Source organism: Lytechinus pictus, chromosome 9, assembly GCF_037042905.1.
Source record: "Lytechinus pictus isolate F3 Inbred chromosome 9, Lp3.0, whole genome shotgun sequence".
Taxonomy (NCBI): Eukaryota; Metazoa; Echinodermata; class Echinoidea; order Temnopleuroida; family Toxopneustidae; genus Lytechinus; species Lytechinus pictus.
The window spans coordinates 3,757,095-3,773,361 of NC_087253.1; the positions used below are offsets into that span (position 1 = coordinate 3,757,095).

At 35.7% G+C, this 16,267-nt stretch overlaps 1 protein-coding gene across 2 annotated transcripts; it reads right to left on the minus strand.

Moving 5' to 3' along the window:
* Positions 1-1,582: 1,582 nt before the first annotated feature.
* On the minus strand, positions 1,583-14,703 carry LOC129268426 (transmembrane protein 41B-like). Of its 2 annotated transcripts, none has more exons than XM_064104492.1 (10): positions 14,593-14,703; positions 13,554-13,701; positions 11,479-11,638; positions 10,482-10,610; positions 9,233-9,326; positions 8,062-8,166; positions 7,648-7,786; positions 3,381-5,888; positions 2,949-3,206; positions 1,583-2,745 (listed from the first exon to the last, which is right to left on the minus strand). In XM_064104492.1, the coding sequence occupies exons 2-8, from the start codon at positions 13,660-13,662 to the stop codon at positions 5,719-5,721; spliced, it is 906 nt and encodes a 301-aa protein (XP_063960562.1). In that variant the 5' UTR covers positions 13,663-13,701; positions 14,593-14,703; the 3' UTR covers positions 1,583-2,745; positions 2,949-3,206; positions 3,381-5,718. The 2 variants fall into 2 exon arrangements, with proteins under 2 accessions (XP_063960562.1, XP_063960561.1); XM_064104491.1 differs by having other exon boundaries at positions 13,554-13,706; positions 14,593-14,683.
* Between the last annotated feature and the right edge of the window lie 1,564 nt (positions 14,704-16,267).

Here is a 16,267-nt window from a genome sequence, read left to right on the forward strand (position 1 = left end):
GGGAAGAAAGAGATAAAGAAAGAAGTAAAAAGAAATGAGAAAGGGAAATAGGAGAGAAGTGAGCTTCAGGGAGGAGAGGGGGAAGGAGAGAGATGAGAGTGAAAGGGAGACAGAAAGAGAGAGACAATAAGAAAGCATTAGAGAGAGAGAGAAGAGGGGAGGGGAGAGAGAAATACAAATGGGATGATCAAATTCTTTGATTTTTTTAAGGATGGGTTAACATCGGAATACTTGGGAGAGACTGAGAGGGGGATAGACAGAATTGGAAGGAAGATGGGAAGAAAGAGATAAAGAAAGAAGTAAAAAGAAATGAGAAAGGGAAATAGGAGAGAAGTGAGCTTCAGGGAAGAGGGGGGGGGGTGAGAGAGAAAGATAAAATTAGAAAGGGAGAGAAAATATGAAAAAATGGAAGAGGGTGAAGAGGGTAAGGGAGAGAGAAAAAGAAATGAGCGAGAAATTAGAGGACAGAGGGAAAGAGAGACAGAAAGAGAGAGAGAGATAATAAGAAATAATAGGATGGTAAAGGGAGAGAGAAAAAATGAGAGAGGGAGGGGAAGATGGTGAGAGAAGAAGAGAGTTAAGGGGGAAGGGAGCGAGAGAGAAAAACAAATGAGCGAAAAATGAGAGAGGGGACAGAGGGAAAGAGAGAGAGAAAAAGAAGAGAAGGGTGAAGGGAGAGAGAAAAATTGGAGTGGGAGGGGGAGATGGAGAGAGAAAATGAGAGAGTGAAGAGGGGAAGGGAGCGAGAGAGAAAAAAATGAGCGAGAAATGAGAGAGATGAAAGGGAGGAGGGGGTAAGGAGAGATAGAAAAAAGTGAGAGAGAGATGAGAGTGAAAGAGAGAGAGACAATAAGATAAAATGAGAGAGAGGGGAAGGGGGAGAGAAAAAAATGATAGAGATGATCAAATTGTTTGAGCTTTTGATTGCTTATTTTAAGCTCAATTTCTGGCGACTTATTGTTGGTTTTGGGGATGGCAGGTCACACAAACACAGGGTTCCCAGCTTTTCAAGAAAACAAAATTCCCTGATTTTTTCCCTGATGAAGTTTAAAATTGCCCTGATAATTATTTAAACCCATTCCCAGTTTCGCATATTTTCTAAGTTGTTGCAGTGAATTACATGTATTTTCAGTATAAAAACATTAATGCAAAACTAATTAGTAAACACCATTTATCCAGGCATTCAATGGATGTTGTTTTGATATGCAACGAAATATAACAAGAGTCTGTCAGACTACCGTGCTTTCGACTTTGGGGCCGATAAAAATTTGATTTTTTCCCCTCGTTTGAGGCATTTTTCCCTGATTGAAGATTTTTTTTAATCAAATTCCCTGATTTTTTCCCTGACTGGAAAAGAAGTAAAATAATTTTTCCCGGATGGGCTGGAAACCCTGATACAGTAAGGGTAAGGAAGGACTGAATAACACCCTACCAATAAAAAACAATGAAATGGAAAAGAAATGAAAGAAACAGGACGTAATTCCAGGGATCCGTCTCACTAACAATTCTATGAGAAATCCATAATCATTTTAAACTAGAGAAACAGAAAAAATCCAAATAATACTTCTGTAAGTGATAGCCATTAAGAGGTATATAGGATCTACCGTCTTTATTTCTTTGACAGATAAAAATATGCACCAAAATTGTACAACTTATCATTTACTTCTAAACTTTAAATACTAAATAAAAAATAATTTTGTGCAGATGAAGTTAGTGACATTCACAATAAATTAGAAACTGAACACCCTTTACTTACTAGTACATACTGGGAGCGTTGCATGAAATGGTTAGTCATTGGTTTTCATTGACTATTTTGCTCTCGGCCAATCAGACGCAAGGATTTCAGTAGCTTAAAACAATAATCAGTGAAAATTATTGACTTTTTGTATCATGAAATGCTCCCCTGGAGAACACAAAGAGAGCATAGAGATGTTTTTGTTCGTTTAACTTTCATCAAAATAGCTTATGAAACAGCAACAACATGGCAGGTATTCTCAAAGTGTTTTAAACTTTAATAAGCTCACAAACGCTGGAAACACTTTGAGAATACAGGCTTTTATGATTAACCAGTCCTGATGAATTCATGTTAAATTCCATCTTTGTCCCCTGCTCAATGAAAATGCCGTTGAACTTTTTATACATTGTTTACAACATGAACCTTAAAATAGTTGTTTAACAGTTTAAACAACCATGCCTAATTGAGAATGAAGTATTTACACTTAAACTTTGTTGTTTTAAGATTTTATACACTTGTTTAAAATGTTCAAACAACTTCTCCAAGGTTCATATATCAAAATTTCAAGTGTTTTACTGTTTGTATTTATTATAACTTAATTTACCCAGGCTTTTGTTATTTTAAGGCTCTTCCACAATACATTAACATTAATGTGGTTAAAGATATCTTATCATCACAGAAAACAAAAGATGAATTGACAGAGAAAAAAAACTTGGCTTGCACCATCATGACCCTTTAACATTGTGTATGCAATCAATTATAAAATTGATCTTAGTTATAACTCTATGGCAAACAATGTAGACAAAAAATTAAAATTGATTGTAAAATCTAATGAAATAGTTTGAGTTGCTACACCTAGGGGTGTTTCATAAAGCTGTTCCTAAGTTAAGAGCGACTTTAAGAATGACTGGTGACCTTTTCTTATGCGCTAAACCATCGCCAAATAACATTTTGATGTATACCATTTACCACAAAAAAAAATTCATTGGTCAGTCGTTCTTAAAGTCGCTCTTGGGCAATCCCATAAAATATGTAAGTGCGACCCCCCCATGTGTGGGACCTTCATGAACTTTTCTGTCTCTGATTTCTTGTTCTTTTGACAGTCTGTAATGCTCTCAAATGATCATGACTTGGTCAGTTTATGAAGTGAAGTAAGACTTGAGAAAAATGGGGGTGGGACGTACAAAAAAGGTTGATCATTTTATGGAATTGCCCTCCTAACAGCTTTATGAAACATCCACCTGCTCATGTACATTAGAATTATTAAATTATATATTAGCATTACTAACAATACAAATGTATATATATCATTTACAAACAATACATATTGAAGCATATAGCTACAATTATAGATTCATAAATATACAGAAACATACCTTGGGAAATATAAACAAAATATCATAAAAACAGAATATCAACAAGTGTATTTCAAATGCAAAATAATGGTACAAGTATAATAAGCATATTACAACTGGGGGCCCTTTCATAAAGCTGTTCGTAAGGTAAGAACGACTGGTGATCCTTTCTTGTGGTAAATGATATTCACCATTAAATGCTCATTGGTGATTATTTTGTGCATAAGAAAGGATCACCAGTCGTTCTTAGAGTCATTCTTAACTTACAAACAGCTTTATGAAATACCCACCAGATGTGGTGGTATTCCTATTAAAGTGATGTGTGTTTTTTGTTTGTTTCTTGTGACAATCTTTTTTTTTTTTTTTTTATAATCCTTAAATTGTTTTCATTTTGTGAACATGGCAAAAACAGTGAAAAACAAGGAAAATTCCAAGTGAGCTGGGTCCCATCTGACAAAGAATCGTGATTGATCTGATCAACCTCAACTGTGTGGAAATTCATCATTGTCATAGTTTATTCTACAGGAAATTCGCTCAATGTTCTTTGTAAACAAAGAGAGGCATATTGAAATGTTGATTAAACAATAAATGTATGAATGTATGTTGTCAAGAAAACAATTTGAACATACAATTTATAATACCATTGCTGGCTTTCCATAGTTGTTTGATCATTTTTTAAATGTTCTTCAATTTGTCCCTAACTGCCTGTGGGAAATATCTCAGAGTTTACTTCAAATAATTAATGTAACTTCAGCTTGTATAAATTCAATTGAGTAATAGGAATACAAGAATGGCCCCAAAACACCTCTTGGGTTAATTGAGTTTACAACATGTAACATGGGATGTTGTTGCTGTTATGAGCCAAAGTTGTGTGTAATTTAAATGCAAGAATTCCATTCAAAAGTGCCCAAAATGAATGAAAAACTGACCAGAATCCTCATTGGACAGATAATTAGATAATTTTCAATTAACATCATAATGATGGTTAGTACAAAAGAAGTGTAAAATAAGTGTGTCTGTGAGGTTATTCTGAATTCTACATCATAAGTTGAACCAAAAAGGACTTATTACAGTGACAATATATACATACATATAGCTCTTTATGTCCTCTCAGTTAGCATCTCGACATATTTAATCAGATTGAAAAAATTATGAAAGTAAAATGCTCCTGGCAGCAATCGTTAGGAATTCATGCCTTGCCTATTAACTGAACTGTGCCCTGCAACATAATAAATTATCAATCATAGTAACCATGAGGCTAATTTTTACAACTTATCACACACAATAATTCAATCTATTGTAGAACTCAGCCAAACGCCCAATGGCTAAGACTTATGTTACGGGGCCCTGTGTCGCAAGCAGATAAATGTTCTTACCTCGCTTCTGTATGACCTGGGGCCCGTTGCAGAAAGAGTTGCGATCAAACGCAACTCAAAAAATCTTGCGCAACTTGATTTTCAGCCAATGAAGCACCCGTATTCGGGACTTGCGCTTGATATTTTGATTTGTGTTTAAATGCAACTCTTTCTGCAACAGGGCACTGTAACACACTAAGTTTGGCGATCGATGAGACTGATTTTTATGATTAATCAAATACAATAATGAATGCAATCAATCGTAGAAAATCAGCCCCATAATCATTCACTAATATCTATGTCACAGGACCCTGGGGCCCGTTGCAACAGAGATGAGTTCTTGTTGTTTTAATGCAACCAAATAATTCAATTGCAAGTCCCAAATGCATGGTGTTGATTGGTTGAAAATCAATTTGCGATTGATCGTTGCTCTGTGCAACAGGTCCCAGATAATTATTGCACATTCATGTTAAACTCTTTCAAACATTTTAAATCAGAATCTGTGAATTCAAATGTCATTTATAATGAAACAAACACCTCACCAATTCAATATCTGTCAAAAGGCCACCGCACACCTTACAATTTGTCGACCCGATTTTGGAATAAAACATATTAAAATTTAATGTTAATATTGAGACATGGAATATCGTACTGTGTTATGCTCTTTATCATCTTATACTTATATCTATATTCCAATCGGTGACTATTATACCATCCTTATTAGAATAAAAGCAAATCTAGTCATGATGACATCATAGCAATCATACAATTGACTTCTATTTGAAACCAATATGATTGATTGAGAACAAACTTACAAAAAAATAATGTTGATGGACTTAACAAAATATTATCAATAGCCTAAAACAGGTAGATAAAACTCAACAAATCAAAATGAACTGGTTAAATAAAAGCATTAAGGGTAAACAAGGAGTCAATAAGAAATGCATTCAAAATAATTTTATGTATACGGGAATGAGTTGCTCATGATGATTAATTCAATATAGAGAATGGAAAAGTAAGAAGAATCAAAGAAAAAAAATAAGATTTTTTTTAATCTGAGCTGCAAGATCCCACTTTTCTCCTGTGTCTGTGTTTCCTATGACAGCATTGTGTCGAGTTATTATCATTTTGGTGATTTCTTTAACCAAACAGCACCAGCTTTTAGGTCCATCGTCAACAACTTTTGAAACTCACATTGTCGCTTTCTTTCACAATCCAAAACAACGGCGAGGACTAAAACGTCTCCATGATGCTGTAGATAAAAGAACAGAATTCATTCAAATTTTTGTTGTAGTCTTTGTTTGAAGACAGCCGGTAGAATAGATAAGACTGCTAAGACGGCTAAGATGATGACGGAGGTCCATGAGAGGGCGTCGCCCGCATGGGTTAACTGATAGAGAGTGGTACCTGCCTGGATTGCAACGAACGACGGGGGCGCTACACCTGAAAAGAAAAATTGGTAGAAATAGTGATCGTTTTTTCTTGGGATTTAATTGTATGTGCCAATATAAAACAAATGCATATAGCATTACAACACAGCATAATACACACGCTAAAATAATATTGTAAGGATCGCCCTGCTCAGCTGAGCTATTACAGCACAAATGTTCTGCCAAGGGGTCCAGTTGAATTAAACCAACAACTTATATCACAAAATAAATTCATTAATAATAATAATATGGAGCTTGTATTTAGCACTTAATACAATACAGTTTCTAAGCACTTTACAACTTAAACAAACTGGTATAACAGTTGTAAGTCTACTGATTTAATCCTTATTCTTCCTGTGCGTGGGATCCATTGTAAACTTACATATTTCCTGAATTTTTCGATTATCACTCACATTGTGTGCTATCTAGGACACAAATCAAGCAAACTATACATCACCCAAAAAAATATATCACTTGATTGTCCAATCGCATCAAATGGTATCCAATTACCTGAAAGGACACTTTCAGGCCATATAATATAGTCTTCTTATCATACCATATTTTTAATGGCATATTTTTCTCATTAAATTTGCAATTTGTGAGGTTTAAAGTATTTTCTGACTCACTCAGTAGATCCTAAATGAATTACACACAGCTTTCACAAAACACTTGCTTCAGCTATAGAAAAAATGGCCCGTATTCTGAAGTTGGGTTTAATTTAAACCAGTTTTAAGTTGTGGTTTGACTATGGACAGCCAGTTGTTACATAAATCTATAACAGAAGAGGTTCAATGTCTCAGCTCATTTGACTCCCAAAACATTAACAGTCTGGGAAGGATAAGTATGACAGTTTGTCACAAAGGTGACGAATTCACAAAGGTGGTTTTTAAAACCATCGGTTGAACCCATGGTTTATGCACATTTCCTGTATAAATTATGCTTATTTACCTCGTCTATCAAAAAGTGTCCAATATTGATGTGCGCTTTTGTCACTGTGCGCAAAATTGATGCCTGTTGCCGTGGTTATCCATGCTATTTTATTCATGAGTCCACTGCTTTGAATTAATGAATCCACTCTTCAAACAGTGGACTCATGAATAAAATAGCGTATTTAACCACGACAACAGGCGTCAATTTCGTGCAGTGACAAAAGCGTGAATCAACATTGGACGTTTTTTTAATAGACGCGGTAAATAAGCGTAATTCATACAGGAAATCTGGATAAACCACGGGTTCGACCGATGGTTTTAAAAACCATCTTTGTGAATTTGGGCCATATAATATAGTCTTCTTATCATACCATATTTTTAATGGCATATTTTTCTCATTAAATTTGCAATTTGTGAGGTTTAAAGTATTTTCTGACTCACTCAGTAGATCCTAAATGAATTACACACAGCTTTCACAAAACACTTGCTTCAGCTATAGAAAAAATGGCCCGTATTCTGAAGTTGGGTTTAATTTAAACCAGTTTTAAGTTGTGGTTTGACTATGGACAGCCAGTTGTTACATAAATCTATAACAGAAGAGGTTCAATGTCTCAGCTCATTTGACTCCCAAAACATTAACAGTCTGGGAAGGATAAGTATGACAGTTTGTCTTCACCACTTAAAGAATTAGTAAAGAGCACAGTAAACATGAGAAGCATTCACTGTAAACAGAATTTTGAAACGTTTGGCTTCCCATAATTTCGGCACAGAGTTAGACTGTGGTCTAAGTTAAACCCAACTTCAGAATACGGGCCTATGGGTATAAACCAAATAATGACTTACCAAGGAAAGTACCGACAAAGAACGGCCAGATAGATACTTCTAATATAGGTGAGGTGATGTTGATGAACCAGTTTGGTAAAAATGGCGTTATTCTCAGAAAAATGATGTAATTTAGAAGATGCTCACGATGTCTCGCAACCTGGTAAAAAATAAATATATCTAATCATTACACATTCGGAATTGACAATATGATAAAAACAATAAAATCACTGTGCATAATGACAAGTTTCTAGTAAATTGTTGTTTTATCACTAATTTTGACTCATGTTAAATCAATATCAAGTTTTGTTCAGGGTGTGTGAAAAAAAAGGTTAATTAATGATCATTGCCAACTTGAAGAACAGTTAGCAAAAAAAGATTAATCTTCACTCAATGTAAGATGTGAATCTCTCTGGGACAAAGAAGAGAACTTACCGTTGCTGACCACTTTTGTACTCTCTCAGGAATGTACTTCTGAACTAACTGAACTCCAACAAAATATGATATCATGTAGCAGTTACTGGCTCCAATTGCAGAACACTGCAAATAGAACACAAGTGGTAATATTTTATCTTGTTTTAGAAAGTAAAGGCTGTGTCAAAGGTGCAAGCCTTGCGGGTGAGTGTGGGTGATTGCCTGCAACTCACCCGCACAAAGTTTTGAGCATGTTCAAAACTTTTCTGAATGAAATCCTATTTCATGAAGACAAAACTGTAGTGCCATAATTTGTTTTCAAAATGGTAATAAATATGAGAAAAAGGTCATGGCTGGCAGCTCTCCAAAACCATTCAATTCAGATTCAATACCTGTTCACGTACAGTACAACAAGTGGAAGTTCATGGTCCAATCAAATTTATCAAAATTACATTTTAAAGACTCTCGTCTTTCAATCAGAGGGATGTTGGTTTGAATCCTAGCCATGGTGTGTTTTCCTTCAGCAAAAAAATTATGTACATTGTGCTGCTCTCAACCCGGGTGAGGTGAATGGGTACCCGGCAGGATTAATTCCTTCAATACACTTGAACACTGGAAGGCAGCTCGAGCTACACCCCGGATAATATTCATAATAACAATGCGCCACAGAATATATTATTTTAGATAGATGGTGATTTATAAAAGCCTATTATTATTTATTAATATAATAAGTACAATACATCATCTAGGTTGGGCCTAGTCTGCAGGCACAGACCCTGCTTGAAACTTTGATCAAGTGGGTCTCCACGCAAAGACTAGTGCATATCAAACTTGCTGTTTCAATTCCAGAGCAAAAGGGCCTTCAGTACACAAGGCACAATAGGCTGCACATTCAGACCCTTAACTTGAGTGAAGGGTGCAAACTAGGCTTGACCGCTTGTTTACTGGAAGCTGCACATTCAGGGTCTGAATGTGCTGCCTGTAATATCAGTCTCAATGTAGCTATGACCAAGAGATTTGGTGGGTAAGATTACGGTAGGAAATGTAAAAGATTTTATGGCCCAAATTTGCTCTTCATATCTTAATCCTTTCTATGTTAGATTCAAAACTTTTCAGTCTTACCTATACATACACATCATTCCCATTTCAAATATTTATTCATTGGAGTAGAAATCAACCTGATACTACTTACCAAACAAACTAAAAAGAGAGCGATGAAAAACGGGAATAAAAATCCTGATAATATACTCAGAAATATTGAACCTGGAATAGCAAAAGTTTGCAAACTGCAAAGATGAAAAATAGTTAAGGAAATAATCATCACAAAATTACTTATATATTTTTGTATGGTTCAGCTATTATATAATATTGACTGGCCCCGAGTCCTTAGACGAGAGCAATATGATTCTCTTAAGGGCAATATATTTGATGTTCCCCAAAAGAAGAGCCAGTCAATATTTTTATTATCATCCAAATCAGATACATGTATGTAGAGCAAAAATCATGAAAATTGAGATATTTCTTTTAAGAATAGATTTCTATTGAGTCATGTTTATATTAGGGTCTAGGCTCAGCACTTTACCATTATGACGTACTTGTAAGTGCCCGGATCCAGCGTTGTCTTTATTATGACATATATTGTTGGTGAACGGATCATTATCAGGGGCCACGGAAGCGGGGGGGGGGGGCTGGGGGGGCTTCAGCCCCCCCCCCCCCCACATTTTTCCAAAACCATGTACAAAAACGTAAAAATGACCATATGATTGTGATTTTTTTGCATGGTCACCCCCCCCCCCCACTTTGAAAACCGTTCCGCGGCCCCTGATTATGAAGCGCATCTCTTTACACACAACGTCAAATGCCCGGATGTGAGACCAGGAAAAATACAAAGGTATATTTTGTGTCGTCTTTGCATGCAAAGTCAATATACGCACATAGGGACCAAGCAAATTACAAACAATATCCCTTCCCAATATTCAAAAAATCTAGGGCAATACAGTTTTTGTAAATGACCAGCTCAGATGTCTGATGAGATGTCAGATGTCCGGGTGATAATATTGCATAGCTCTGCAGACTTGAGACGAGTTTGAATTGATACCTTTAAAAAAATAAGTAAATACGGGGGTACATGTAAGTACAGGTTACATAATCAGAATTTTCATCAAAAGCTAAGAAATAAGGGTGCAAAAATAATAAACAGATCACCTGGGTTTCTTCTGCCAAAGAAAATGTATGTAAAAATTAAAATGGATGAAATAGACAAGAAAATGTTGCCATCATGATGTTCAAGATAATGATCAAACAAGCACCGATATACCTAAATAAATGACACATTATCATATCACAACAATGCAATATCATAATACAGAGTTAGGTCCCTAGTTACAGATTAGACTACTAGTAGAAAATGCTGAAGCAATATTTTAATGAGAAAAGGATACAATATATATGTAATGAAGAAGGCAGCCGTAACAGCGATGGAGTTTTGCTCGTTGTAACGTGATAAGACCTTTCCTAAATCTTTGGCGTCATCCATATTCCTTGGCAGTTTGATGTGTTCCATATCATCTCTGAAATACAAAGAAAGGATTTTTTTTTTTTTCTTAAAAAAAAATTATTTACATGATGGTTCTTTGAAAGGGATATATTTTTACGTATGGTAATAAGTAATGAAAAATGGTTTGTTTTGAGACATAAAGCTTGCATTAAGTTAGGTAGATCTTGATAATTCACTTTTCTAAACCTGAATATCATTGCTAGATAAAATGGAAAATTATTCCCCCAAAAAATAAATGAATTATGATCACCTACATTTCTGATAAATACCAGTACACTTTACAATCAAAGGTTCTAATGGTGTAAGCAATCCAGGTCCCAAAAGTCTGCTTTTTCTGTTGGCGGGCATTAAAATCACAAAATCACTTCTGAAGTGGAGAATGGGACAATTTTTAAGGATATTGATAATATCATATTTACCCAAGGTAGCCACTTCAGTTTCGTAAAAGTGTTCTCTCAATTGGCCCTGCCTAACACGATAATGTTAGCTGGGCTGCATGGGCTTTCAAGCATTCCAGAAATTTCTTCCTAGTGGCTACCCTTTTAATACACCTGGTGGGTGTTTCATAAAGCTGTTCATAAACTAAGAACGACTGGTGATCCTTTCTTACGCACAAAACGCTCGCCAATGAACGTTTTGATGTATACCTTTTACCACAAGAAAGGATCACCAGTCGTTCTTAAAGTCGCCTCTTAACTTACGAACAGCCTTATGAAACGGCCCCCTGGGTGGAAAGTGGCAAACTGTGTAGATAAACACTTTGCCAAAGGACGCAAGTGCTGCAGTGGGATTTGAACCCCAGACCTTGGGGTTCATAGTCTGGAGACTAATCCACTCAGTCACAATATCTCTAGGATGAAAACAGATAGTTAAGTACTCACTCATCTATTTCTGGGAAGCTCCAGTAGACCAAGCCCATGACGCAGACCGATAAAAAGAATATGAGGAGAACAATGAGAGCCGGTCGAGATGTCTGAACTTCACTTGATTCTGTGGTCTTCATGGTCGGCTCGTTCACACTCTCATCAATCACTCGGACATCTAAAGAGGGTAAAATGTGTATGAATATTGAAAAGAAATACAAAAACATAACTACATGTAATCAAACTTCTGGACCATATCAACAAAGGGAAACAGTTACACAGGGGATTAGAGCGAGTGGCCCGAATTCACAAAGGTGGTTTTTAAAACCATCGGTTGAACCCATGGTTTATGCAGATTTCCTGTATAAATTACGCTTATTTACCTCGTCTATTAAAAAATGTCCAATGTTGATGTGCGCTTTTGTCACTGTGCTAGAAATTGACGCCTGTTGCCATGGTTATCCACGCTATTTTATTCATGAGTCCACTGTTTTGAATTAATGAGTCCACTCTTCAAACAGTGGACTCATGAATAAAATAGCGTACTTAACCACGGCAACAGGCGTCAATTTCGTGCACAGTGACAAAAGCGTGAATCAACATTGGACGTTTTTTTAATAGACGCGGTAAATAAGCGTAATTCATACAGGAAATCTGTATAAACCATGGGTTCGACTGATGGTTTTAAAAACCATCTTTGTGAATTCGGGCCATTCTATCCCCAATAATGATCAAAAGAGCCCAGGAAAGTCCCTTTTACTGCACTGTTTATGCTTATCCAATGTTAAATATTTTGGCATTAGGCAGTGAAAAGTAGCCCCCGAAAATTTTCAAAAAATATAATTTATTGCCTGATATCAATAAATAGAATTTTGAAAATAATTATAATAACCCATGCATTCGCATAATGCTTTATATGTGACTCCTGCCTTTACAATAAAGAATTTTGTGTCTGCAAACCAAGGGTGTTATCAGCCTGTTAAAGGGAGTACCATACTTTCTCCTTTACATGCCAATATAACTTTTCAAAATCTTTTTGTATGCATGGCAATGATTAGACAGGAATAACCGTCGTTTCTGGGGATTTATTCAACAATTTCTGACATTTTACTGTAATCCCCATTTACCGACGGTAGGGTGTACGTGTGGGCTCGCATGTGTTCTCATTCCCTCCCTTTTGTCAATTCACAGTCCAAAGTTTCATGTAATTTTACACATCGAATTTACAATCTAAGGATGTATAAACAACAAACTTTTAATTGATGATATTCCAACATTTAAATACTTTAAACGATATAGATGAAAAAGGCATGAAAAATATACTTTACCGATGTTTAATTGGGTTGAACACGATAAAAATGGTCAAAATGGCAGCCAAACTATAAAATATTTACAAACGAACGTCAACAATCACGAATGTGATATCGATATTGCTTTCGATATTATACGATCTGCTCCATATGCGAACGAAACCGAAGATAAACGATACTAGTTATACTAGTACGAGTACTAGTTATAATCGCGATATATCGATTCGAGACATTAAGTTAATAACGACAATGACGTCATTCAAGATGGCAACTTGCAAGAAAAACCGTCAGGTCAGGTGAAAATGTCTTAGATGACAGATTTCTCAATCATCCAGAGGATTTTTTTCAATAACTCCGGCCCAAGGTATGCAATTACTTAAGTTATATATATTTCCCTGATAATGGAAACCATGAAACTTTCAATTTTGCTTAAAAAACAGTTTTAAATCGCGATCTATAAAACGCTAGTTCACTATACGTTGGCTGTAGGTACGGGGCCCCATCCCCTTCAGTCTATGTATGGTGAGTGGAGCCAACGTAGTTCAGCGGAACAACCAAAATACAGAGACTGAAGCTTTTGGTCTAGGCAATGATTTGCATTCATCTTCTGACTGAAGAGTACTTTTCACTGAGATTCTTTCAAATAATTACCATATTTTGAGTATGAAATCACCTAAAAAAAGTCCCAACCCCCTTACCCCCTCCCCCAAAAAAATAACTACAATAATAATAAATAAGTAGAGTGCTAGTAAGAAAACATTGAATAAAAACATGTACATTTACCATTTGGTTCTTGAGATGGTAGCCTCTGGTCTTGTCTTTCATCCATTCCTTGGTCTGTCTTTGGACCTTCTCTGGACTTCCTCCGTAAGTTATATCTGGTCTGTTCCATCTTGAATTCTTTTGACAAATCAACTGCACGCTCCAAACCCTACACTGAGACCAAACAGCATAAATAATATCACAAGAGTACAATTATGAATTTTGATTGCTAATTTCAATCTATAACAAAAACAAAGCAAAAATAAAGGCAAACCATGACTCTCTTTTATTTTACGACGATGTCGAAATTAAAGTTGAAATACAGCTTCTCTTGTCTTGATACATGTACCCAATGTGACTGAAATTGAGAAATCAAGAAAAAAGGGAATAATCAGTTCTACACTAGCCTAGTATCGATTTCATTTTTAATTTAAACAAGAATTCATCAAAAAATTTAGAAAAATATTATGAAAAGACGGAGATTACGGCTACGTAAACATCGGGCAAGTCTCCTCCATCTTTTCATATTTTTATCAATTTTTTTATGAATTCTTATTTTAATATGTTATCGTTAACGTAGAAAAGTCGGAAATGAAGTTTTTCCCCATATACATGATTTAGGCCTTAGGGTTAGATCTTTTAAAAGCCATAAAAAAAGGAAAGTAGAAATCTCGCTCGGCCCGGGGGCGAAAGTTTCAGGTTTTTTGGCGGTAATAATTAATGGAAATGAATTCCTAGTAAATGATTTTTACTCTCTAGGAGCCTCCTGGATAGATTCACCACAACAGGATGGTTCCCAGTGAACAAGTGTCTAAGACTAAATTCAAATAAAACCCAGAATTACCCAAATTTGACCATACACCGAATTAAGTATGTGGGGCACATGTAAATTTTCATTGAGATCTACCATTTGAAATCGACATGAATTAGTCTTCATTGGTTCCTATTTAAGAACTTCACAAAGTTATTTATCGACTCAGATTTTCTTGAACTACAGAGTATCTCAAAGTCTATAAATTATGGTCCATTAATCGTCAAAAAAAAACTACAGGAATCTTACCTGCGCCGTGTGGGTTTCGCTCAAAATTCTTTAACACCGGTAACTGAAGTTTTCGGCAACAAACTGGCACCCGGAAATGCATGACGTACGTATGGACGGATAGGTCTACCTAAGTTAACAAAAAAATATTCCATTCCTCGCTGATTCATCGCCCGAGAATCACAGGGGGAATTCATATGCCGTTTCCCATTTTAACAATTAAGGACCCCCTCTCTCTTAGGTGATCCCTCCCCTGTTTCGGAGATTCCTATAATCCAATAGAACAAATCCAAACGGTTTTGAAAGTGTGGGAGAGGTGCTGACCATGCAAAAAATCACAATCAGATGGTAATTTATAATTAAGAATCAGGGACAGCCCGGGATGTCAGCGAGGGTCGGGCTGTCCGGCCCCCAGCATACACGGTTTTGGGGGAAAAAAGTGGGGGCTGAAGCCAACGTCCAGCCCATGAACCCCCCCCCCACCTTCCCCCACTGTTCCGCAGCAACTGTGAGGGATTTTTTGGAATATTTTCTTATTTCATATTTTCTTAGAAAGTCAAAAGGGGCCTATAAGCATTCGATCCTAGCAGAATCTTCGTCATTGTCTAGAAAATATAAGGCGACTGGGCGACATTTCCTACAGTGTCTTCACATTAATTGTATAATGATGATTAACATTTTCAATAGGCCTCTGTGAAATATCTTACAATTTGACAATTGAAATGCACTATCATTTTGACTCACTTTCGATACTTCCAAAAGAAAAAAATTCGAGATGAGATTATATTTATTGTTTATAATTATTCATGACTATCTGATGTGAGTGTCATGAATGTCGATCCAGGAGGGATGGGGTGGCTTGTGCTATCATCCCTCTTATCCTCCCATCTTTCGATCGAACATCATTATATTTATGATGAATCATAATTTATGACACTTGTGATCATGATATTAGGAGGGAGTACAAGACTATCATTATATTGATTGTCGTGTACGCATGCATGATGACGGTTATCTCTAAAATACTCGAGAGAATAGTTTATAAGCGTTTATATTATTTTTTGAACAGCAATAATTTATTGATTCCGAATCAATATGGTTTCAGAGTTAATCATTCAACGGACCTTGCAATTTTGCAATTATGTGTCAAAATTTCTGATTCTTTATCTAAAAAATGAACACACTGTTTGGGTTTTTATGGATTTATCGAAAGCATTCGATACCATGGATCATCGCATTTTACTTTGTTAATTAATGAAATATGGATTTAGGGGGTGGTTCTCGCTTGGTTTAAAGATTACTTAAGCAATCGACGCCATTATGTTTGTTTTAAATCTAAATCATTTAATTTGCACGTTGAAATGTGGAGTACCACAAGAATATATTTTAGGTCCCTTTTTATTCATGAATGACATTGTGAATGCAAAGAAAATTAACGTTTTTTATTTTCTATTCACACAAAGACTTAAATATACTTGTTCCAACACTTAATTTAGAATTGTAAGAAATTATCAATATGGTTTAGAGCTAATAAGCTCTCTTTAAATTTAAACAAAACAAATCTTATGTATTTTCAACACATTCAAAGTAAACACAAGTTTCTTAACAACATTTTTATAGATGATATTCCCATCACTGAAACACAAGAAACCAAATTTTTAGGTGTTTTGATTGATTCAAATTTGACTTGGAACAG